Here is a 26133-nt window from a genome sequence, read left to right on the forward strand (position 1 = left end):
GCTTGCTCAATGGGAGGCTTTCGTTTGCACAAATGGATAAGTAACAGCAGAACAGTCCTAATGTCCATCCCACAAGCAGCCAGAGCAAAGGAGGTCAAAAACCTTAACTTGGAATCCAGTGATCTTCCTACAGAAAGAACTCTTGGCATACAATGGCACATAGAAAGAAACAAACTCACTTTTGCAGTGAGCCTGAAACATCAGCCATGTACTCGAAGGGGAATATTGTCCATCATATCCTCAGTATACGATCCTTTTGGCTTCATCTCTCCATTCGTCCTTACTGCTAAGAACATTCTGCGAGATCTTTGCAAGCTGAATTATGCCTGGGATAAAGCCCTACCAGACCACTACATACAGATATGGCATGAATGGATGGCAGGTCTAAGTTGCATTGGGGAGCTCAGAGTCTACAGATGTCTCAAGCCAGAAAGCTTTGATCCGATAACATCTGCACAACTACACCACTTTAGTGATGCATCTGAAAGTGGTTATGGCTGTGTCACGTACCTTCGTCTCACAAATTCAGAACATGAAGTGCACACCTCATTTATAATGGGGAAATCACGAGTTGCACCACTGAAACAAACTACAATGCCAAGAATGGAACTCACTGCAGCAGTACTGGCAGTACAAATGGATAGACTGATCAAAGCAGAGTTACAACTTGCTCTTGAGAACTCCATTTTCTGGACAGATAGCACATCAACATTGAAGTACATTCAGAATGAGAACAAAAGATTTAAAACATTTGTGGCTAACAGAGTGAACACAATCAGAGAAATGAGCAAGGTAAAACAATGGAGATACATAAACACTAAACAAAATCCAGCAGATTGTGCATCTCGTGGTCTCAAAGCCAGTGCTCTTCTGAATTCAAAGGTTTGGCTGAATGGTCCAGAATTTCTCAAATGTCAGGAATCTGGATGGACAAATTCTGACATTTCCATACAAACACATGAAGAAGAAGATGATGATGATGTGGAAGTGAAGAAGGATGTTCTCATCATGAACTTAATCGTAAAGAAAGAACAAAATCCTACTCACACATTCGTACACTATCACTAAATTGGAACAATCTTACCAGAGCAGTAGCATGGCTACTTAAGCTAAAAGACGTTCTCTTGCAATTAAGTCTGAAAAGAAAGGAAATACTTAACAACATGAGCATTAAGAACTCAAATGCAGAGAAACAATGTCTGGTGGAAAGAAAAATGCAAACAGTCAAAAAATGCATGAATGTACAGCAGATTACTTTAGAAGATGTCAAAAAGGCAGAACATGCAATCGTACGTTTTACTCAAATAGAGGCATTTCCAGAAGAAATCAAAACCTTGCAAAAAGAAAACGCTCATGTCAGTCGCCAGAGCCACATTCGTAGGCTTGATCCTATTCTGCAAGATGGATTACTTTGTACAGGAGGGAGATTAAGCAGAATGGCTATGCCAGAGGATCGAAAACATCCTATGGTTCTTCCAAAACACCATCATGTGTCCAAACTGGTGTTGAAACACATTCATGAACAACTAGGCCACTGTGGAAGGAACCATATGTTGGCCAAACTGCGACAGCAGTACTGGATTCCAGCAGCAATGTCCCTTGCTAGGAAGATACGGTCTGAGTGTGTATTCTGTAGACGCCTACATTCAAATTTAGGAGAACAAAAAATGGCAGACTTGCCAAAAGAAAGAATAACACCAGATTTACCACCATTTACATTTGTTGGAGCAGACTTCTTTGGTCCAATTATAGTAAAAAGAGGACGCAGTGAAGTGAAAAGATATGGTGTCATTTTTACATGTTTCACAACTAGAGCAATACATTTGGAAATAGCCAATTCACTTGACACTGATTCATGTATCAACGCAATCCGCAGATTTATAAGCAGACGAGGGCAAGTATGACAAATAAGATCTGACAATGGAACTAACCTGACTTCAGCTGATCGTGAACTAAAGAATGCCATAAAGGAATGGAACCAAAGCAACAAACTCCAAGTTGCTCTGCAACAAAAGGGCATATAATGGACTTACAACCCACCTGCCTCTTCACACTTTGGAGGAGTATGGGAGAGGTTAATAAAACAGGTCAAACTAATACTTCTATCACTAACAAAGGATCAAATAGTAGACGACGAATCCCTTCACACATTCATCTGTGAGGTAGAAGCCATAATGAATAGTCGCCCACTTACCTCAAACCCAGATAGTCCAAATGACCTTGAACCTGTAACACCCAACCACCTTTTACTCCTCAAAGGACAACCCTCATTACCACCTGGCTTATTTCAGAAATCAGACGTGTATAGTAGACGCAGATGGAAGCAAGTACAATACTTAGCTGATATGTTTTGGAAAAGATGGGTTAGAGAGTATCTTCCAAACCTACAAGAAAGACAAAAGTGGTTTAAAGAGAAAAGAAACTTTGCAAATGGTGACATTGTGTTAATTGCAGACCCTACTGCCCCTAGGGGATCTTGGATGTTGGGGAGAGTTATTAACACAAAGTAAGATTCAAAAGGAATTGTTCGCAGTTTGACTTTAAAAACAAAGACAAGTGTTGTAGACAGACCGATTACAAAGGTTTGCTTATTGTTGGAAAATGAAATGTGAATATGAATGTCCAATGTATATGTAATGTTTACTTCACCTTGTAGGGACTGACATGTATACTGATCTTTACACGCGAACAATGGACTATGGACTATTTGAGCAAGGAATTTCTTGCAACGTGCACATACGTACATACACATAAACACTCACATACACACTAAAAATGAACTTCTGAATGCACAATGCCTCTTGTGGCATAATGGACTGTTTATGTTATACACTGAACAAGAAGCATTGATTGCATTATTACATTGATGGACTTTAATTTGAATTGAAATTAACATTGTCACGAATGAACTGAAAGAAACTTGACGTGTTTCGAATGAAACTTACGTGTTCATGTTTGTATATGTGTGGACAATTCTGATGATTGATGATTTGACATTTATATCTTTACTGTGAATATTGTGATATGGCTCCATATTTTTGTTTTTATTTTTTGTTATTGTACCTATTTAGCCGGTAGCAATTAGAGGGCCGGCGTGTAGGAGCCATTTGTGACATTTATGTTTAAGTTACTTTAATGACCCCTGCTGGTGAATTATGACTTTGCGGCCTTGGAAGGCCTTGGAACAGAAAGAGTTCAAATTGCACACCTGCGCCAATTAGTGGCATAGAGGTAGACAAAGGAGGAATCCTTGAGGTGTTGGAAAGTTTGGAATTGGATGTTGGAATTGCATGGACGCCAGCAGGCATATGGTTTTCAATTTATTTACTCCTCGGTTTATTTTTTATTGCAAGTATTGGATGGGTGACGTCGTTCGTCATCCATATTTATGTTTTCGATTTTGAGTTTATTTTGAGAGGAACAAAGAATAAAACGAACAATCTATTGAAACCCCTGAGGCGTCCGAAGTGACTTACTGGAAGGCACTACAATAATATTTATCCCTGGACCACAAAACTACTCATAAGTGTCAATTATTCCAAAGTGTCAGAACTGAGATTTATACATCATCTGAATTTCCATTCATGTACGGTTTTGTTAGGAGGACAATATGTGGCCAAGATAAAACTATTTGAAAATCTGGAATCTGAAGGTGCAAAAAAAATTTGAAATATTTAGTGACAGATTATTTTGGTAAATATCGCTGTAGAAGAAATTTTTCCAACAATCAACAATACAAGCCCGATGTTGCAGCTATGCTGCAGCTTTGAATACACATTACTTTTTGGTGCAATGTGAATTAGGTGTAAGAATAAATTTACTGTTATTGAAATTTACTGATATTTATTAGCCAGGCAACCTTACTATGCTCAGTAACATCATTTCCTAGACGTTCTAGGGTGTACTCACACTAGGCACGGTTGCCATGAACCGTGAAAAAGAAAAACTAATGTTGTAAATATAAAATGTATGACAAATTACTAATGATAGCAAATGCAAAACATGGAAAATGCTGTGTATGGATGTAGTAAAAGCTTACCATTATTTTAGGAAGAAGGTTCTTGGGTTTACATATAGATCCAGTGTAAACCAGAGTCAAAGTAAGCCCCAGCACCCCTAAACCTGCCACTGCCACTCCCAGTGACCAACCTATTACATAGAGCACTGCAGAAAGAGAAATGTACAATACAATCAAACACATTATATCCATGCTGTAACTACTGTTTTTTTTTTCCTGGATAAGAGTAGGGCTGCAACAAACAATTATTTTGATTAATGATTATAAACACGATTAATTGACTAATCGTCGATTATTTCACTGATTAATCAATAGAATTTGATCGATTATTCAGCTCACACATTTTTGAACAGTGACATTGTTTTCAAAGAAGTATCTTCAGCTCATCAAGCCTGCATGTATTTGATCCAAAGTTCAGCAAAAACAGTAACATTCTGAAAGATTTTTTACCATTTAAAACAGTTTTTTTTATTTGAATATATTTTAAAATGTAATTTATTCCTGTGATTTCAAGGCTGAATTTTTTGCATCATTACTCCAGTCACATGATCCTTCAGACATCATTTTAATAAACTGATTTGCTGCTCCAAAAAACAATTATTATCATTATCATTATTATTGAAACAGCTGAATATAATTTTTTCAGGTGTATTTGATGAATAGAAAGTTCAGAAGATCAGCATTTATCTGAAATATAAATCTTTTGTAACATTATAAATGTCTTTGTCAATGTAAAGCATCCTTGCTAAATAGAAGAATTAATTTCTACAATAACCCCCCGCCCACCCCAATAAGAAAATAAAAATAAAAAAATGATATTGACTCCAAGCTTTTGAATGGTATTGCATACAATGTTACAAAAGCTTTTTATTTCATAAATAAAAATTTATGAAAATAGATAAATTATGATCTCTGGATCTTTATATTCATCAAAGAATCCTGAAAAAATGTACTCAACTGTTTTGAATATTGATAATAATAATAATAATAATAATAGTAATAAATGTTTCTTGAGCAGCAAATCATCATATTAGAATTTCTGAAGATCATGTGAAACTGAAGACTGGAGAAAAAAACAACAAAAAAACATAAAAAATCTTAACATTACCATTCAAAAACGTTTGACTGTAGAGTAATCTCTCTTAAAACACTTTACTGGGTTATGATATTCAAAACAGTCCTGAGCTAGATTAAACTTTGATCTCTGCAAACCAAACTATCACATTAATCAAATATTTATTAATAATGTTTAAAACCGTAAAAGCTGCTTGATTTAAGGTATTACATAAAATACTATAGACGTGACGTGAATGCTTTACTGAGATCGTGCAAACATCCACATCGGTGTAGTAAGATTGTTTTTTTGTTGTTCTTGTTGTTTATTTCGTTATTGAGAGGAAAGCGCGCGTAATATATTTTCATATCCGAATGTTGTCTGAACAGTGCTGAGCGCTGTCTCTTCAATGTTTTTTGTTGACATTGTCGATAATGTCGACTAATCGTTTCAGCCCTAGATAAGAGTCCATGGCAGGCCCCAGAACCACAAGGCAAAAAGTTGTCATTTGGCACACTGACTGGGGTGGGACTTAAATTTAGACCTCAGTAGTTTCTCGCTAAAACCATACAGCATCACAGAAAGCTCTACATTCCACTCTAAATAATTTTTCCCATCTCATGTTTTGCCTTATGAATGCTTAATAGTGTTATGAATCCAGTTCATGAGCTTGACAAGAGTATTTTTCCTCAGAATATCCACATGTAGAACACTTTAAATGCATCAAAGTTATCAACATATGTTTTGATCACAATAAAGGCAGTATGAATTTTTACATGTCAGCTGCAAAGATGCAACTGGGATTTGGTTTGTTTAAAAGCATTTTCATTTAATTATATTTCTCACTTCAGTGAGGCAAGCACCCTCTACGTTATGGGTCGGATTATTTTGTGCATTTTTTTAAATAATTTTTTTAAGTTCTAACTTGTAAAAGTCTAATTTACGAGTCAGTCCCAGTTCTTTCTTTCCTTAATCACAGTGAAAAGATTTTTTTTCAGTTTTGATCGTACAGATAAGAGTAATACATCAATCGAATCTGTAAAGAGTCTACTTTTTTTGGATACAGACATAATAACAACAGAACTTTGTGCATTTATAAAATAAAGATAACACACAAGGTGTGCTGTCTGCAGCCTTTGTCTGAGCTGATCTTAATTTACAAACACGTCATTAAAATGTCATTTTTTATTTTACTGTTTGCTTCGCGATGAGAGGAATAGGATATAATTCACCCCAAAAAGATTTTTCTGGATTTGAGATTTGGATTTCCTCCGAAAAAATGAATAATGCGCTTTATAGCATAAACTTGAGTAAGTCTCTTTTTATTTATTTATATATTTGTACTAGTTTTCATATAATGTGTAAACATTTTACTAGTTAGACTTTAATTCCTGACTAAATGTATAATCAAGTAAAACATTGTGAAGTTTCAATAACAATATACACTACTGTACCATACAAAAGCTTGATGTAAATAATATAAATGTAACAAATGAATGTAACTGTAACAAATGTAACAATGCTGTTCTTTCAATTTATCCCACAAAAAAAACTGAAAAAATATTCTCAGCTCTTTTCAACATTAATAATAATAATAATAAAGTTTTTATTTTTGGTAGAAAATCAGATTGTTAAAAGGATTTCTGAAGGATTGTGTGACTGGATGCAAAAAAATTCAGTTTGAAAGTCAGCTTTGATTGCTCCTAATAAACGGTTTAACTGCTCCCCCAAGTGGATATTAAATTATGTTGTGGTATGATTAAATATATTCTAAATAAACTACAAACATAAAAATATATACATTTATTTTGTCCTTACTTTCTTTCTTGTAACTCCTCCCTCTCAGTCACACTCCTGACTGAAAGGCTCATTATGCAGCTCATTATGCAGCTCATTATGCGAGCCTTTGTCTTCTCAGGTGTAAATCACAAGGATATTCATGATAGTTGACGCCTACTCGCATATGACTTTTACAAACCAAAAGTGTCTTAGAAAATTTCAATCAATATATTGTTTTCTGTGAGTGAGCAAACAAGATGGTTTTCACAACATTTAGAAAGAAAAATTCTAGGCTACAAGCTCCAGTTCTCACAAGTCCCGGGAGCCAATGTTCTGTATGTGTTTTATGGCCTTATCCAAGTGATTAAACATTTGTAGTTTTTCACTAACCATGCAAAACATTTTTTTTCTCAAACCCAATCATATACATACATGCTGCTCACATGTTATTACAGCCCAGTTTGTGCTGATACAGTGATATTAGACTTTAGCCGTTTAGATGTTTATAAGCAATTAAAAAAAGCACAAATGTCAGGGCATGACAAAACTTCTCCCGGCCCCAAAAATACCCTTAGACTTCAGAGGGTTAACACCCTGCATATTAACAATTTCTAGTTACTATAGGGTAAAGTTTTGGTTTAGGCTTGGTTGCTTGTTGACTTGGTTTTATTAACAGAATTTTAACTCTTTGACAAACAAAGTTCATGTTTGCTTTCAAAGGGACCAGAATTATACCTGTAGACAATAGGTTTTAGGAGCTACAGCCATTTACATTTTGAATATGATATTTTTGGGTTTATTAAGTCTGAAAAAATAATCAATTAATTAAAAACCTAACACACATACCAAGGGCTGGCATTATATACATGGTAAATGTTTAAACTACTGTGTGTTAAATAGTTCCGCTGAATTAATTCCAGAGGCAATAAAAAAAATACAAAAACAAAAAAAACTGAGAATATAGTTATATCGAATATAGCTATTGTTAAAGGTATTTTTCTTACTTCCTCTTGGTTCCTCTTTGCTAGTGTATTGACACTGCCAAGCAGATGGTTGAGTGTTGCGGTTGATATTGGTTAGGGGAAGTACTTTAACACAGTACTGATTTCCAGGCTGAAGATTCTGCAGGACATAATGTCTACTTGACGTAGAGATGTGGTTGGCCTATATGATTAAGAAGACAACAGTAAAAGACTTTAGAAATTCTGATGATGTGATGATACAAATATACATTTGAACATAATCAAGAACATTCAGTAATCAACAGTAATTAAATTAAATAGAGTATTAAATTATTTTGCATTTTTTTTCAAATCCAGATTAATTTATTCTTTACAAAGTGATGCAATAAGCAACTGGTAAATGGTTAAATCTCATGAAAACTGCAAAACACATTATTAATTTGTAAATAAATTCTGGAATAACACACAGGAATTAAGAGGTGTGGTGACCCATGCTGACCATACAACCTTAACTTAAACCTTAACACAACAATTTGCAATAATCAAGATGTTTTGTACAGCTAAAAATAGCTGGAAGTGAATGAGACCAGAAGCAAGACCCATCACAATTACAAATGGCCACGCTCAAATGGACATACTTAATTATCAACACAAGGATAACACAAATAAAATATTTTAAATTTACGAATTGTACAAAATTGATAAATGCATGTGATTGATTTAGACCTTGATATGTCAGTGTAGCATTTTCTTTGTTGTCAGCCGATCCCTTTGAGGGACTCTTGAGATTTTCAGCTAATATTAAAATTTAAAAATAATATTACTTGTTTTCCTTGTGTTGATTAAACAGCAAAATGTTCATCTTACAAACTCTCTCCAATTCACAATTTTTATTAATTCAATAATCCTCCTGGATTGTACTTTACTGTTAAAGTGAAATTCCTTAGCTGAAAAGGTATTATATTAATCACACATTCATCATGGAGTACTGCAAGGCTCAATGCTATGACCATTGCTTTACTCTCTGTTACTCTTGGTTATTTTTTTCATAGATGATACTCAATGCATTGTTGACAGCTTCCAAGAAAACAGATGATTAATAACTTCCTACTACTAAATTCAGAAAGCAAGAAAATGAATAAAAAACAATTATTGGACCAAAAAACTTTATACATAATCTCAAACAATGTTTAACTCTAGATGGATGTTCTGTCAAGTCTCTGTTCTAGATCAAGTACCTGGGTCTGCTTGAAAGAAATTTGTTATTTGAAGTCACATTTCTAGCTGTTTACAAAACACAGTTTTTTCATGTGAAAAATTACAACATCTGCTCTCCATGTCAAATCCAGAAACGTAAATTCATGCATTTAAGACCTCAAACCTAGATTTATTGTAACATATTACTAGGTGGTAGACCTGGTAGACTTTTAGTCTTAATAAACAAACTGCAGTAGCTAAAGTTCTTACTAAAACCCGAGCGCCAACCTCCCGCTCTCTCTCGTGAGGCCAATAAGGAAGTGACTAAAACTGCAATTCATCGACTGGCCGCTTGAGGCTGGCTGCAAAAGGGAGTCAGTCCCATAGACTCGCCATGTTAAAATGCCCAACTTTACAGCAGGAAAAAACATGTTTACAGCCTGGTGCAAAAAATGATTTTGGTCTAAATAGCTAATTTTGCCCTTCATGACAACTGTGAGGGGGGTGAATTTTTTTATAACTCATCCGTTTAATTTATATCAAGATTTAAAGTTCTGCATAATTAAGGGCGTGGCCACTTGAGTGACAGGGAGATTGCCGCTGCTGACACTGCCGTCTTGCTAGGTGGGCGTGGCTACAGCAACTAGCTCCCGCCTTTTTGCCCATTTTTGATTTTCCTGGAGAGTCGCGCGGTGACGCGCTGCCAAGATGGCGACGGCCCGCTCTACACACTTTAGGCTTCAAAAACACCCTTCAGGAGTCTACGGGTGACGTCACGGACACTACGTCCATATTTTTATACAGTCTATGCTAAAACCAGGAAGTATGACCATACTGGCCTGGTTCTGTCAACACTGAACTTGCTCCCTATTAAACATTGCTGATTACTTATAAAATCTTCAATTATTTAGATCCTCAGTACTGCTATTGCATTAAAATCTTGTGATGTTGCATATTAAGTTTTACTTTAAATATTGGTACTTTTAAATCTTTAACACATCTGTCTCCACACTGAAACTGTTTGATAATGCACTTTTATGAATATGGCTGTTTAAAATAATCTTATCAATGTGTTTTCTAATGTACTGTATATATTAATGTATAGTTTAATAATAAAAAATTTGTACATTTATAAAAAATATATTTAGTGTAAATTTAAATAACGTTAGTACATTGTCTCTAAGTCAAAAAGCATCTCGAGATACAATGCAGCTTCACAGGGTATTCAGCTTGAAAGCCTCTTGAGGATATCGATATAGATATATACAGATATCATATACATTTCTTGAAATAAAATTTCTTATATCGTAGTCATATTGCTCACCCATCCTTTAAAACTTTATTTTAAAAGGAATCACACATTTTTATCCCTTTTAATTTTCCCAGTAAACCTCTTAAAGGATGCATTAATGTTTTATGCCTTCATTTGGTTACCAAATTTGACTTAAAAACAGGTCTGTGGTTCTAAATTTCTCATTAATTCAACATTTGTAAACTGATGTTTACCATTCATTTTTTTATTTTTCCAATATAAATAGCATTTATGTAAAATTTATATTCACTGAACTTATTTTAAAAATAGAAAATCAAATCAATAACGGAATCAAATCAATAACGGAATCAAATCGAATCGAGAGTTTGCCAATCAGAATTGATTTGAATCGGGACATCTGAATCGATACCCAGCCCAAGTGTCCCGACTGAGCCTGGTTCCTCCAAAGATTTATTTTTTTCCATTTCTGTAACCCGAAGTTTTCCTTGCCACTGTTGCCTTCTGGCTTGCTTAGTTATTGGGGAAGTCGTGGCCTAGTGGTTACAGACTTTGACTCCTAACCCTAGGGTTGTGGCTTCGAAACTTGGGCTGGCAATTCTACGACTGAGGTGCCCTTGAGCAAGGCACCGAACCCCAAAACTGCTCCCTGGGAGCCGCAGCATAAATGATGCTCACTGCTCCAGGTATGTGTGCACATTGGATGGGTTAAATGCAGAGCACAAATTCTGAGTATGGGTCACCATACTTGGCTGAATGTCATGTTACATCACTTATGCATATACAGTAGTCAACATTTGAAGTGGATCAGAAAAGTTCATCAAAGTTGTCCTAAGACAACGCATTTTGGTTTTAGTGTATATTATACTGGCTCCCAGATGCACAAAAATTATATAATATTAAAATATTTCCGGATGCTGGAGTAGACCGAAAAATCATGGGAGAAAACGGTCCCTCACAGGGCTCTACCATCCACATCAATGCTATAAAAAGCACCTGGTAATGTTGCATGTTAGAAGATACATTTTGAGTAACTTCTGAAGGTATAGTTTGGGAAACAGGCCTACAAAAGGTATAACTTTAAGGCATCAGTCTTGATGGCAAAGCGCACAACGCAGGTGCTCTTAGGGTGTCCTAAGCCACTTTTGCAATGGGAAAACGGTCAGCACAACTGGCACATGGTCTAAAAGAGTTGTCCCTATTCTCTTAATGAGTAACAGGTGTGCTTTGGGCATAATGTGCAATAAAGCAATCAGAGTCTCATTCCCTTTAAGAGCCAGTTGCGCTCGTGCCATGGCGGATTTGCTATTTGAACTCTTAACTACTGTTCATTGGTGCTGTTGTTTTGTTTTGTATCGTGTTGGTTTTATTTACTTTTTAAAATTCACCTCTTATTCTAAAAAAATATTTTGTTATGAATAATTTTATGAAATAAATAGTATGTGATTCCAGTCATGTCTTTCAGTGGTGATTTGTAACATTTCTCCAAATGTATGCAAAATAATTTGCGAATGCAAACAATTCAAAATATATCAGAAAACAACAAAAATAAACAAAAATATAGGTTTTTAATGTATTTTAGAAAGTTTAAATATTTATTCACAAAATATATATCAAAGTTGTGAGGAGAAGTTGAAACGTGAAGAAAAATGGAATTAAAACGAATGAGTCTCTTATGGACCTCTGCTGGATATATGTGGTCAGTGCACATTCTTTCTTTAACTATAATACCGAAAGATTTTATTCTAACCTGCAGATGGCAGTATTCTATCCCTAACACATGGGCCAATATCCAGAAATCGTTTATATTTAAAAGACACCGCAGCTTTGCACCCTCAGATTCCAGATTTTCAGATAGTTGTATCTCAGGAAATATTGTCTGATCAACAATCCATACATCAATAGAAGGTTTTTTTATTCAACCTTCAGATGATGTATAAATCTCAATTTAAAAAAAATTACCCTTACGACTGGTTTTGTTCATCAGGGTCACATCAAATAATGGTCCTGAATTAGGCCTCCAATTTTTACATCAAAAATCAGATTTTGTGGGGAAACTTGACTTGGATGTTTTCATGAGATTCACCCATTTAGTACACCTCACATCACTAAACTAATGGCGAGCTTTAAGAGTTTCAAGGGTGAAAAAGTCTGCGATAACTTCTCTTATTCGATTTAAGCATATACAAAAGACTCCTTTCACAGGGATACTTACTTCATTCTGTCCAGCTTTCTTCCAACTTATATTGAAGGACACAGAATTATAAAACGGATGCAGTTGATCTACTTTCTTTGATTCACTGGGTAGAGAGATGCTGATTGTCAGACAGTTTCCACAGCCAGACAGAAATATAATAGGTGGACCTATGATTGCTAAAAATAAAAACATACAAGCAATGAAATCCATTTTATAAGACAAAAAAACAACATGCAAACTGACAAAGAAATTATGACTCCATTAATGCATTAAAAACTATTTTCACGTCACTAACAACACATATATTCAGGTACTTACTGTCTTCATATGGTGAAATGTTCTTATTAACTACCGGTGATGTCATGTTGTCAGTCGATGCCCAAAGAAAGAATGTGCAGTGTGTATAGATGTTTTCAATTGTCTCAGAGACATCTACTGTCATATGTCTTATCTTCTGCTGCAGACGTTGAGGTGGAGTTTTTTTCCCTTCAGAACAGCTATTCAAATAATGAAAAAATTGTCTCTTTAATAAGTTGGTCATAACAGTACAAAATGCTGAAATAAATGTTTGACATTTTGCACAAATTTTTGTGATACTGACAAAAGGAGAGTTGATAACAGGTTACAGTGGGTTCAGGAAGCATTCAGATTAAATGTCTGTGTGAGCTTTGCTTTTTGTGGACTGTGGAATTTTAGCTTCAACCTTCCAAATTGAATGGAGAGCACATCTGGACTCTAAATCCTACATCTCCGGCAGTCAGAAAAAATGATTTTTCAAGGACACTACTATATTGTGTTAATTTACTGTGAACTCGACACCTGGTGAGTAAAGAACAATCTTAATCTCGACCAGTGCATTTCTGAATTGATTCAAAGAATATGCATTTCAAGTTAGAATATCTTGAGTCAACAGTACACTCACCAAAACCTGTCTCTTTCAGAGAGCATGAGTGTACCAGGGATTGACTGATGGGGCATCTGTAATGTTCTAATGCATGTAACCACAATGTAATAAATAAATAAATTGAATAGAAAATATGTTTGTTTATGTCTTGATTGTATGGGATATTATTACCTGAAAGAAAAATTTTTATGGAGGCGATTAAAGAATAGACTACTCTGTCATTTGTGTCAAATATTGACTTATGTGGCTAACTTTTCAGGGGTTCAAGAAATCACGCTCTTGGGTTAATATCAACCCTATTTGGTAATTCCGTGTCAACTCAACCAGAGATGGCAGTTTTCACCTGAAATTCAGAGCAAAATTACATGGGGGGGTAAAAATAATTTCAGAAAGATGGCAGTATTATAATGTTATTTTTTTCACAGAAATTGGTAGGTCTGTTAGTAAAATCTGTTGACTTTAACAATCTTTGTTGCATTATGTTACAATGGTGACCATTAAAAAATGAGGAAAGAGCACTTTCCACGTTTTTCTCCAAAGTTTGCAGGCCTGTAACTCAAATGTGTTGGGCCGGTTGTTAGCCTTTTTTTATGATAATTATAATATCAGATGTATTAACTTTCTCCCCTTTTTACCCCCTTCTAATTAAAGATCAGTGCACATGTGAAGTCATTGTGCAATACATTAGCCGTGTTTCCACTGTTGGGCCAGAGCGAGCCAGGGCTTAAAACAGGCCAGGCGGGTCTCATAGTCTCAGGCCAGTAGCACCGAGGCCAGAATAGTGCAGGGTTTCCACTGTCGTGCCTGAAGCTCTGCTGTGCTTCAATGTCAATGTCAATGTCACCTTTATTTATATAGCGCTTTAAACAAAATACATTGCGTCAAAGCAACTGAACAACATTCATTAGGAAAACAGTGTCAATAATGCAAAAATGATAGTTAAAGGCAGTTCATCATTGGATTCAGTGATGTCATCTCTGTTCAGTTAAATAGTGTCTGTGCATTTATTTGCAATCAAGTCAACGATATCGCTGTAGATGAAGTGTCCCCAACTAAGCAAGCCAGAGGCGACAGCGGCAAGGAACCGAAACTCCATCGGTGACAGAATGGAGAAAAAAACCTTGGGAGAAACCAGGCTCAGTTGGGGGGCCAGTTCTCCTCTGACCAGACGAAACCAGTAGTTCAATTCCAGGCTGCAGCAAAGTCAGATTGTGCAGAAGAATCATCTGTTTCCTGTGGTCTTGTCCTGGTGCTCCTCTGAGACAAGGTCTTTACAGGGGATCTGTATCTGGGGCTCTAGTTGTCCTGGTCTCCGCTGTCTTTCAGGGATGTAGAGGTCCTTTCTAGGTGCTGATCCACCATCTGGTCTGGATACGTACTGGATCCGGGTGACTGCAGTGACCCTCTGATCTGGACACAGACTGGATCTGGTGGCCACAGTGACCTCGGAACAAGAGAGAAACAGACAAATATTAGCGTAGATGCCATTCTTCTAATGATGTACCAATACATAGGTTGTTATGGGAAGTGTTTCCGGTTCCGGTTTACCTAATTAATGCAGCCTAAAAATCCTTTAACGGATTTGGATAATAAAAGCATATTAGTATGTTATGTGTATGCCAGGTTAAAGAGATGGGTCTTTAATCTAGATTTAAACTGCAAGAGTGTGTCTGCCTCCCGAACAATGTTAGGTAGGTTATTCCAGAGTTTAGGCGCCAAATAGGAAAAGGATCTGCCGCCTGCAGTTGATTTTGATATTCTAGGTATTATCAAATTGCCTGAGTTTTGAGAACGTAGCGGACGTAGAGGATTATAATGTAAAAGGAGCTCATTCAAATACTGAGGTGCTAAACCATTCAGGGCTTTATAAGTAATAAGCAATATTTTAAAATCTATGCGATGCTTGATAGGGAGCCAGTGCAGTGTTGACAGGACCGGGCTAATATGGTCATACTTCCTGGTTCTAGTAAGAACTCTTGCTGCTGCATTTTGGACTAGCTGTAGTTTGTTTACTAAGCGTGCAGAACAACCACCCAATAAATCATTACAATAATCTAACCTTGAGGTCATAAATGCATGGATTAACATTTCTGCATTTGACATTGAGAGCATAGGCCGTAATTTAGATATATTTTTGAGATGGAAAAATGCAGTTTTACAAATGCTAGAAACGTGGCTTTCTAAGGAAAGATTGCGATCAAATAGCACACCTAGGTTCCTAACTGATGACGAAGAATTGACAGAGCAACCATCAAGTCTTAGACAGTGTTCTAGGTTATTACAAGCAGAGTTTTTAGGTCCTATAATTAACACCTCTGTTTTTTCAGAATTTAGCAGTAAGAAATTACTCGTCATCCAGTTTTTTATATCGACTATGCAATCCATTAGTTTTTCAAATTGGTGTGTTTCACCGGGCTGCAAAGAAATATAGAGCTGAGTATCATCAGCATAACAGTGAAAGCTAACACCATGTTTCCTGATGATATCTCCCAAGGCTAACATATAAAGCGTGAAGAGTAGCGGCCCTAGTACTGAGCCTTGAGGTACTCCATACTGCTCTTGTGATTGATAGGATACATCTTCATTCACTGCTACGAACTGATGGCGGTCATATAAGTACGATTTAAACCATGCTAATGCACTTCCACTGATGCCAATAAAGTGTTCAAGTCTATGCAAAAGAATGTTGTGGTCAATTGTGTCAAACGCAGCACTAAGATCCAATAAAACTAATAGAGAGATACACCCACGATCAGATGATAAGAGCAGATCATTTGTAACTCTAAGAAGAGCAGTCTCAGTACTATGATACGGTCTAAATCCTGACTGGAAATCCTCACATATACCAATTTTCTCTAAGAAGGAATATAATTGTGAGGATACCACCTTTTCTAGTATCTTGGACAGAAAAGGGAGATTCGAGATTGGTCTATAATTAACTAGTTCTTTGGGGTCAAGTTGTGGTTTTTTGATGAGAGGCTTAATAACAGCCAGTTTGAAGGTTTTGGGGACATGTCCTAATGACAATGAGGAATTAATAATAGTCAGAAGAGGATCTATGACTTCTGGAAGCACCTCTTTCAGGAGCTTAGACGGTATAGGGTCTAACATACATGTTGTTGGTTTAGATGATTTAACAAGTTTATACAATTCTTCCTCTCCTATGGTAGAGAATGAGTGGAACTGTTCCTCAGGGGGTCTATAGTGCACTGTCTGATGTGATACTGTAGCTGACGGCTGAATGGTTGCAATTTTATCTCTAATAGTATCGATTTTAGAAGTAAAGTAGTTCATAAAGTCATTACTGCTGTGGTGTTGGGAAATGTCAACACTTGTTGAGGCTTTATTTTTCATTAATTTAGCCACTGTATTCAATAAATACCTGGGGTTATGTTTGTTTTCTTCTAAAAGAGAAGAAAAGTAATCGGATCTAGCAGTTTTTAATGCTTTTCTGTAGGATATGTTACTTTCCCGCCAAGCAATACGAACTACCTCTAGTTTTGTTTTCCTCCAGCTGCGCTCCATTTTTCGGGCTGCTCTCTTTAGGGTGCGAGTATGCTCATTATACCATGGTGTCAAACTGTTTTCCTTAACCTTCCTTAAGCGTAAAGGAGCAACTTTATTTAAAGTGCTAGAAAAGAGAGAGTCCATAGTTTCTGTTACATCATCAAGTTGTTCTGAGGTTTTGGATATGCTAAGGAATTTGGATACATCAGGAAGATAACTTAAAAAGCAGTCTTTTGTGTTAGAAGTGATGGTTCTTCCATACTTGTAACAAGAAGTAGAATTTACAATTTTGGCTATATGAATTTTGCAAAGAACTAAATAATGATCTGAGATATCATCACTTGGCTGAATAATTTCAACACCATCAACATCAATGCCATGTGACAGTATTAAATCTAGAGTATGATTTCGACAATGAGTAGGTCCTGAAACGTGTTGTCTAACACCAATAGAGTTCAGAATGTCTATAAATGCTGATCCCAATGCATCGTTTTCATTATCAACATGGATATTAAAATCACCAACTATTAAAACTTTATCTGCAGCCAGAACTAACTCGGATGTAAAATCACCAAACTCTTTAATAAAGTCTGTATGGTGCCCTGGTGGCCTGTATACAGTAGCCAGTACAAACATAACAGGGGATTTATCATTAACATTTGTTTCTTTGGATAATGTTATATGAAGTACCATTACTTCAAACGAGTTATACTTGTAGCCTGCCCTCTGAGAAATCCTGAAAACGTTGTTATAAATTGAAGCAACACCTCCACCTTTGCCTTTTAGACGTGGCTCATGTTTATAACAGTAATCTTGGGGGGTGGACTCATTTAAAATAATGTAATCATCAGGTTTTAGCCAGGTTTCTGTCAAACAGAGTACATCTATATTATGATCAGTGATCATATTATTTACAAAAAGTGTTTTCGTAGAAAGGGATCTGATATTCAATAAGCCAAGCTTTATCATTTGTTTATCCATATTGCATCTGTTTTTTATTTGTTGAACCTCAATTAAATTGTTTATCTTAACTTGGTTTGGACGTTTCTTGTATTTTCTAGTTCGGGGAACAGACACAGTCTCTATAGTGTGATATCTAGGTGAAAGAGTCTCTATGTGCTGAGAATTAATTGACCTCTGTGACGGGAGGCAGCTAGCAGACGGTCGGTTTAGCCAGTCTGTCTGCTTCCTGAACTGGGCCCCAGTTAGTCAAGTATAAACACTAAGACTATTTGCCATATTTCTAGAGAGAAGAGTGGCGCCACCCCAGGAGGGATGAAGACCATCTCTTTTAAACAGGTCAGGTCTGCCCCAAAAGCTCGTCCAATTGTCTATGAAACCTATGTTATTCTGTGGGCACCACTTAGACATCCAGCCATTGAGTGATGACAATCTGCTATGCATCTCATCACCACGGTAAGCAGGGAGGGGCCCAGAGCATATTACAGTGTCTGACATCGTGCTTGCAAGTTCACACACCTCTTTAATGTTATTTTTAGTGATCTCCGACTGGCGAAGTCGAACATCATTAGCGCCGGCATGAATAACAATCTTACTGTATTTACGTTTAGCATTAGCCAGCAATTTTAAATTTGCCAAGATGTCAGGCGCTCTGGCTCCCGGTAAACATTTGACTATGGTGGCTGGTGTCTCTATATTCACGTTCCGTACAATAGAATCACCAATAACTAGAGCACTTTCATCAGGTTTCTCAGTGGGTGCATCACTGAGTGGGGAGAACAGAAGAGCGGTGTTTTGACCCACGACTACGCTGCCTCACCGTCACCCAGTTGCCCTGCTGCTGGGGCTCTGTTTCCGGAACCGAACAATGTACAGGAATCCCTGAGCTAGACGCATCCAAAGCCGTATCTAGAGCCCTAACATTCTTACTGTCCTCAATTAAAGTTTGGATGCGTGTCTCTAATTCTGAAATCTTCTCTGTCAGCCTAACTATTTCCCTGCATTTATCACATGTGAATCCCTCATCAGCGACAGAGATAGATAAACTGTACATGTGGCAAGAGGTGCAAGAAACAATGATAGGAGAAGCCATTACTCACCGTGCTTGATGAAATATTCTTACTGCGGTTGTTTGATGAACTTGTGAAAAACTGGAGCGAGGGAGAGGAGAAAAGAAAACAGCGATAGGTTCGAATGAAAACGCTAATGACAAGCTAACGAGTGCTAACGCTTCACTAAAACATGCCCTTTACACACCTCTCAGGAACAACGTCACGCAACCCCACCATTTCACCAACAAAGTTATCAGAAAACTAAGAAATAAGTCATTGGAACTAGCGCAATCATAAAAAAAAAACCCGAATATGATAAAAGTGACCGTTTGTTTGCATGCTGTTAAATATTCAAATTCAAAAGGAGGGTAAGACACAAACATTCATTGCCAAAAAAGCTGGCTGTTCACAGTGCTGTATCCAAGCATGTTAACAGAAAGTTGAGTGGAAGGAAAAAGAGTGGAAGAAAAAGATGCACAACCAACCGAGAGAACCGCAGCCATATGAGGATTGTCAAGCAAAATCGATTCAAGAATTTGAGTGAACTTCCCAAGGAATGGACTGAGGCTGGGGTCAAGGCATCAAGAGCAACCGCACACAGATGTGTCAAGGAACTTGCTGAACCACAGACGTCTTACTTGGACTAAGGAGAAAGTCCAAAGTCATCCTTCAGATGAGAGCAAGTTTTGTATTTCATTTGGAAACTAAGGTCCTAGAGTCTGGAGAAAGGGTGGAGAAGCTCATAGCCCAAGTTGCTTGAAGTCCAGTGTTAAGTTTCCACAGTCTGTGATGATTTGGGGTGCAATGTCATCTGCTGTTGTTCGTCCATAATGTTTTTTTGAAAAGACACTGCACCCGTTTACCAATTTACCACTTAATGCTTCCGTCTGCTGATCAGACTTTTGAAGATGCTGATCTCATTTTCCAGCAGGATTTGGCACCTGCCCACACTGCCAAAAGCAACGAAAGTTGGTTAAATGACCATGGTGTGCTTGACTGGCCAGTGAACTCACCAGACCTGAACCCCAGAGAGAATTAGAAACAAGAGACCAAACAATGCAGATGAGCTGAAGGCCACTGTCAAAGAAACCTGGGCTTCCAGACCACCTCAGCAGTGCCACAAACTGATCACCTCCATGCCACGCCGAATTGAGGCAGTAATTAAAGCAAAAGGAGCCCCTACTAAATATTTAGTACATGTACAGTAGATGAACATACTTTCCAGAAGCCAAAAAATGTTTTGGTTTTTGGTCTTATGATGTATTCTAATTTGTTGAGATAGTGAATTGGTGGGTTTTTGTTAAATGTGAGCTAAAATCATCACAATTAAAATAACCAAAAGACTTAAACTACTTCTGTCTGTGTGCACTGAACTTATTGACATATACAACGAACTACAAACTTTACGTAGACCACCTTAATCTCTATTAACTCCCTTCTGCTGGCTGTTGTTTGGTTGGTGTTTCTTTGTCTGAATATGGCACTTATCACATGCTGTGTGGTATTGGCATTTCGTTTTGGGGCATTTTTATGAGTACGAGTACAGGAACTCTGTATCAGGCCCATCCCTAGTATGTATGCATAAGTGTGTATGTTTGATAGACTATTTTGTGTTAATGTAGTTAATGGATTAGTTGGTGCACAAATTACATGAGTTTCTGGTTCTATCACTGCTTGAGGATAATGTCCCCTTAACAAATCCTGATTTTGCTACATGCTCTCATAGTACTATTAGACTTGTGCCAGTATTTGGTAATGCGGTATATCACGGTAATGAATATGCACAATAATGTTATCGTGGGCACTTCTAAATACCGTGAATAATTATATATTACAAATTATTCAGAATTTGGAATGCATTTTAAGAATACTATTCCCATCAACTGGTCAAAATGCACAACACCGCTGTAAGCTGCTTGATAGACTCATGTGTGCTCTGATGTAAACAAGCACACATGAGAAGCACATGGAGGAACATCTGAGGAACGAGCTGAATGAAAGCACATTCAATCTCTGACAGCAGATGGCGATAAACTGCAGAAAATGCAGTCCTTACCCTTGAAACAGCACAAATAAACCAGCTGCCCTACTTTCTAAAACATATTTAATAATTTTAAATAGCCAACCAGATTTGTGTATTTGCTATGCTGTTCATCACAGTGCCAAATACTTAAGTATTAAGTCTTATTAGGCTATTTTAATCTGGATTACAACATGACAAAGAAATTGTTTGGAACTGTTTTGATTTTTATATTGTTAATTTACATTTTACATTAGGGATTCATTTTTAACAGTTAATTCATTAGTCAACATAAACTGCCAATGAAAAATTCTTCTGAACAATCATTCATCTTCATATTCCAATATTTAATAATACGTTGATAAAATCTAAAGTTGCAACTGTATTATTTAATGAGCTAACATAAACTAAGAGTTGTATTTTTTAACAAAGATTAATAACTTCTGTAGCAAATGTAGCTATTGTTCATTGTGAATGTTAATGGTGAATTAATGAGATCTTATTGTAAAGTGATACATATGGGTCTTTATAGTTCTTTTGCACTTTAATCGATGCAAAACTTTTAACTTTGTTATTTTTCTGTATTGCTTTATTGTATTTAAATGTTCAGTTATTTTTGTTATAAGAAAAACAGTTTTTTAACCTGTTATACTGTCTTATGAGCACTTTTTTAACTAAATTTCAATACCGTGATAATACCGTTTACAGTGAGCATGAGCAATTAATCGCAACAGGAAAATTTTATACTGGCATATCCCTAAGTACTATATGGAAGTTATTTTCTATGGCCCCCCAAAAAAATTACTTCGAGTTGACATTAGATGACACTGAATGCAACTCAACGAATAACAGGAAGCTGTTACCAGCTCTTAAGACCACAGACCCAAGAGACACCTGACACCTGATATCCTTTCATTTTCATTCATTTTATTACATTACATCTGCACATGCAGACCAACGTGCTGAACAATCCACATACAAATACATAAAATACAATAAAACAAACAAGATAAGCCAACTAGTGTATCAAGTATTGTGTAGCCAAATGATACACAAGTTGGGTTCTTGCATTACAACTAATGAAAATAAATTTTGTTTAACGTAAACATTAACATAGTTTACAGTTGTGGCAGTTGTAATTTCATGTGGCAGGCCATTCCAGAGCCTCAGACCAGCAACAGCAAAGACTTGATCCCTTTATAACTAAGGAGCTTATTAGTATATCTTATTTCCTACAGAGACACTTCAGATGCATGCTGTTTGCCATGATAGTTCTGATAGTTTGAAATAGCTTGAAATATAATTTGATTCACTTCGAAAAGGACAATACACTTAAGTGCAACATGCTTTTATGCAGCTTTTGTTGCTTTTAAATTGTGAGGCCTTTTTGTAATCAGGCTCTCAAAGAGTATATAAAAATTTGGAAGTAGATTTATCGGCCATTATATTGGTTATCGTATCAGCCAAACATGGAGAATCTTAAAAAATATTTTGTGTGTCGAACTACACCCTTTTGCTACAGTTTGAAATCTCATGTTGACAGTTTAACAGCTGAGCTCAAGCCTCCATTACCAATTCAAAAATGCCACTTACGATATGCTTCATTGAAGTTAAAAGATTATTGTATTATTTGCAGCAGTGCTTCCAAACCATTTTTCTTCCATGGCACAGTTTTGATGTCACACCACTAAGCATTGAAATATACACTCACTCTCAAAAGCAGGATAGCTGATTGTTTTTGTTTTGTTAATGCTGGTTGAATTGCAATCACTAAGTGGTCTAAATTTATTTATATGTATTTATATTATCTGCGGAATGCATAGGATGGAAAAGGATTTGCAAAAATGGCCGTACGATAAAAATGTTTGGTCCGAACATTACGACAGGATGTCCTGCCTACCTGTCAACATGTGCATTTGCCTTTTGCCCTTTGTGTAGACATGATATGCTATATTGCCAAAAGTATTGGGACACCCCTTTCTAATGAACAAGTTTGACTACTTTAGTAATTTCCATTAGAACAGATCTTTATGTTAAAGCTGAATGACATTCCCCGGAATTCTAATTTTATACCAACAATGCATCCGTGTATAAGGCAAGGTTAAAAAATAAATGACTTGACTGGTCTGCATAGAGCAAAGTCCTAGCTAAGTCCAGCTGAACACATCCGTTGTGTTCACTTATCACCAAACACCAATGACTTGTACATATGGGTATAGTCATTTTAGACATGTCCTAAACTTTTGCAAAAGAGATGGAAATACAACTTTTAAATAAACTAATTATGTTATCTTCCGTTTTCCATCTTTGGGGGGGGGGGGGGGGGGGTGCAATGCTTTTGCCCATATAGGGCATGTTCAAGTTTGGTTTTGGTTTAAGCTCTGCATTTAGTCACACCAGAGGTGTTCAACTGGGATTAGGACTAGCTTTATGCAGAATGGACAAGCTCTTCCACACTGACTGAATCTTTTATTTTAATTTTTTTTAACCTTGCCTTATGCACAGAGAAACTGTCATGTTAGAATAGAAAAGGGTCCTGTCCAAACTGTTCCTATAAAATTAAGAGCACACATTTCCCTAGAATATCATTATATGCTAAACATTAGGATTTGTACTCATGGAAATTACTAAAGTACTGTATTTTCCGCACTATAAGGCACACTTAAAAGCCTTTAATTTTCTCAAAAAAACGACAGTGTGCCTTATAATCCGGAGCGCCTTATATATGGATCAAGGTGCTCATGGCGTCTTTATCTGACTGTTTTGTTGACATTCCCTTTAGCACAGCTCCATCTAGTGGATGCATAACACAAACTCAGTCAAAAGTTTGACTGCAGTATCTTCTATTCTATGCGCCTTATAATCCGGTGCGCCCTATATATGAAAACAGTTCTAAAATAGGCCATTGAAGGTGTGCCTTATAATCCGGTGCGCCTTATACTTCTGCCAATACTTCTGCCAATATAGTGTGTTTTGGAGGAGGCATGGCTTTGCAAAGTGATTATGTGGGAGGGTGTGATCTTATGTTTTCAAAGCTTGCTTTTAGGTATGTAACGATACATCTTGCGACACAATAATATTGTGATAAGTCCATGATATGATTTTTTTTTTAAAGACATGAATTGGAAAGAAATTCAAATGTTAAAATATTCTAAATGCAATTAGAGAGTTTAAAATAAAAAAAGCTGCAACCCATGTTCTTACCCAAGAAAAAAACATAAGTCAGAAAAAACTCTGAAAAAACTTTAAAGGGGACTCAACCCTCTTTTTATTAGCAATATACTGTCTCAGTCTAAATTATGTTCATGCTGGTGTTTTAGGAAGCCAAATATTTTTTAATATAATAAACATGACAACAACAACTTTAATAGCCATACATTGTAAAAGAGTTTCACTGTAAAATAAATAAAAATATTTCAATTTTGCTTTACATTACAGTAGAGAAACTACAATACTTCTTTCCTAATTTTTACACATGAAAGAGATATTTTGAATTTGCACTGCATTTAAACCGTTAGCTGTTAGAAATTCACACTGCTCTTTTTAGCATTTATTTTGACAGAAACAGCAGTAGAGCTTTTAGGAAAACTCCAGTTTCAGTGAAAATATGCTTACAAAAACATGTCTCACTACAAATCTAGTGAAATGTGTAGCGTATCAGACCCGAACCAGACAAATTAAAGAGTCGATCAGGACCGTGGTTGAAACATGAGCCGAATTCCTCAGAAAGGCAACAGGATGTTGTAAATCAAGTCAGGATCAACATTGGGGCTTCATTTTTAACATTACTTAATTCATTAGGTAACAAACAGCCAATGAACAATTCTTCTGAACATTCATTCATCTTAGGTATTCCAATATTTAATAACACATTGAGAAAATCTAAAGTTGCAACTGTATTATTTAATGAGTTAACATGAACTAAATTTTTTAACAAAGATTAATAACTTCTGTAGCAAATGTAGCTATTGCTCATTGTGAATGTTAAATGGTGAACTAAAGAGATCTTATTGTAAAGTGATACATATGGGTCTTTATAGTTCTTTTGCACTTTAATCGGTGCAAAACTTTTAACTTTATATATTTTTCTGTATTGCTTTATTGTATTTAAATGTTCAGTTATTTTTGTTATAAGAAAAACTGTTTTTTAACCTGTTATACTGTCTTATGAGCACTTTTTTTAAAACCAAATTTCAATACCGTGATAATACCGTTTACCTTGATAAAAGCCTGAGCAATTAATCGCAACAGGAAAATTTGATACCAGCATATCCCTAGTTGCTTTGTAATGATTTGTATTGTAAAAAGCGCTATACACATAAACTTGAATTTAATTGCATTCAGAAACATGGCTTTCATATCACTGCTATGCTGATGACACTCAACTCTACCTCTCATTCCATCCTGATGAGCCGACGGTAGCTATTCACATCTCAGCTTGTCTAACAGACATTTCTTCCTGGATGATGGACCATCACCTTCAACTCAACCTTGCCAAGACAGAACTGCTTATGATTCCAGCAAACCCATCGTTTCATCACAATTTCACCATCAAGTTAGGCACATCAACCATAACTCCTTCAAAAACAGCCCAAAACCTTGGAGTTATGATTGATGATCAGCTGACTTTCTCAGATCACATTGCTAAAACTGTCCGATCCTGCAGATTTGCTTTATTCAACATCAAGAAGATCAGATCCTTTCTTTCGGAACATGCTGCACAACTCCTTGTTCAAACTCTTGTTCTGTCCAGGCTGGACTATTGCAATGCCCTCTTGGCAGGTCTTCCAGCCAATTCTATCAAACCTTTACAATTAATCCAGAACACAGCAGCAAGATTAATTTTTAATGAGCCGAAAAGAATAAACGTCACACCTCTGTTTATCAGTTTGCACTGGCTACCATAAAATTCAAGGCATTGATGTTTGCCAACAAAACCACTACTGGCTCTCCAACCCTTTACCTAAATTCATTATTTCAGACTTATGTGCCCTCTAGAAGCTTACGTTTAAGTCTGTGTCTTCTTTTGCTCTAGAATTTTTTTTACATTGGCTCAACAAAGTATCTTTACTGTACAGAAAGAAAAAAAAAACGTTTGTTAAGAGAACTCAAATATTTTACGGCATCAATTTGCCTTTTTTTTTTTTTTTTAGGTTTTCTCAACTATTTATTTTTCACAGTGTGGGTCATTTGAGACCATTTTGAAGGCTCAG

At 36.3% G+C, this 26133-nt stretch overlaps 1 protein-coding gene across 1 annotated transcript in view; it reads right to left on the minus strand.

The window, feature by feature from the left end:
* The window catches only part of LOC132134240 (interleukin-20 receptor subunit alpha-like), a 49963-nt gene that overhangs the window by 7283 nt on the left and 16547 nt on the right, over positions 1–26133 (minus strand). The window contains exons 5-8 of the mRNA XM_059547043.1: positions 12796–12974; positions 12496–12653; positions 7856–8015; positions 4040–4164 (exon numbers count right to left, since the gene is read on the minus strand). Of these exons, the coding sequence (XP_059403026.1) occupies positions 4040–4164; positions 7856–8015; positions 12496–12653; positions 12796–12974 (622 nt within the window). The remainder of the gene's footprint in view (positions 1–4039; positions 4165–7855; positions 8016–12495; positions 12654–12795; positions 12975–26133) is intronic.

This window comes from Carassius carassius, unplaced genomic scaffold (assembly GCF_963082965.1).
Source record: "Carassius carassius unplaced genomic scaffold, fCarCar2.1 SCAFFOLD_58, whole genome shotgun sequence".
Classification (NCBI taxonomy): domain Eukaryota; kingdom Metazoa; phylum Chordata; class Actinopteri; order Cypriniformes; family Cyprinidae; genus Carassius; species Carassius carassius.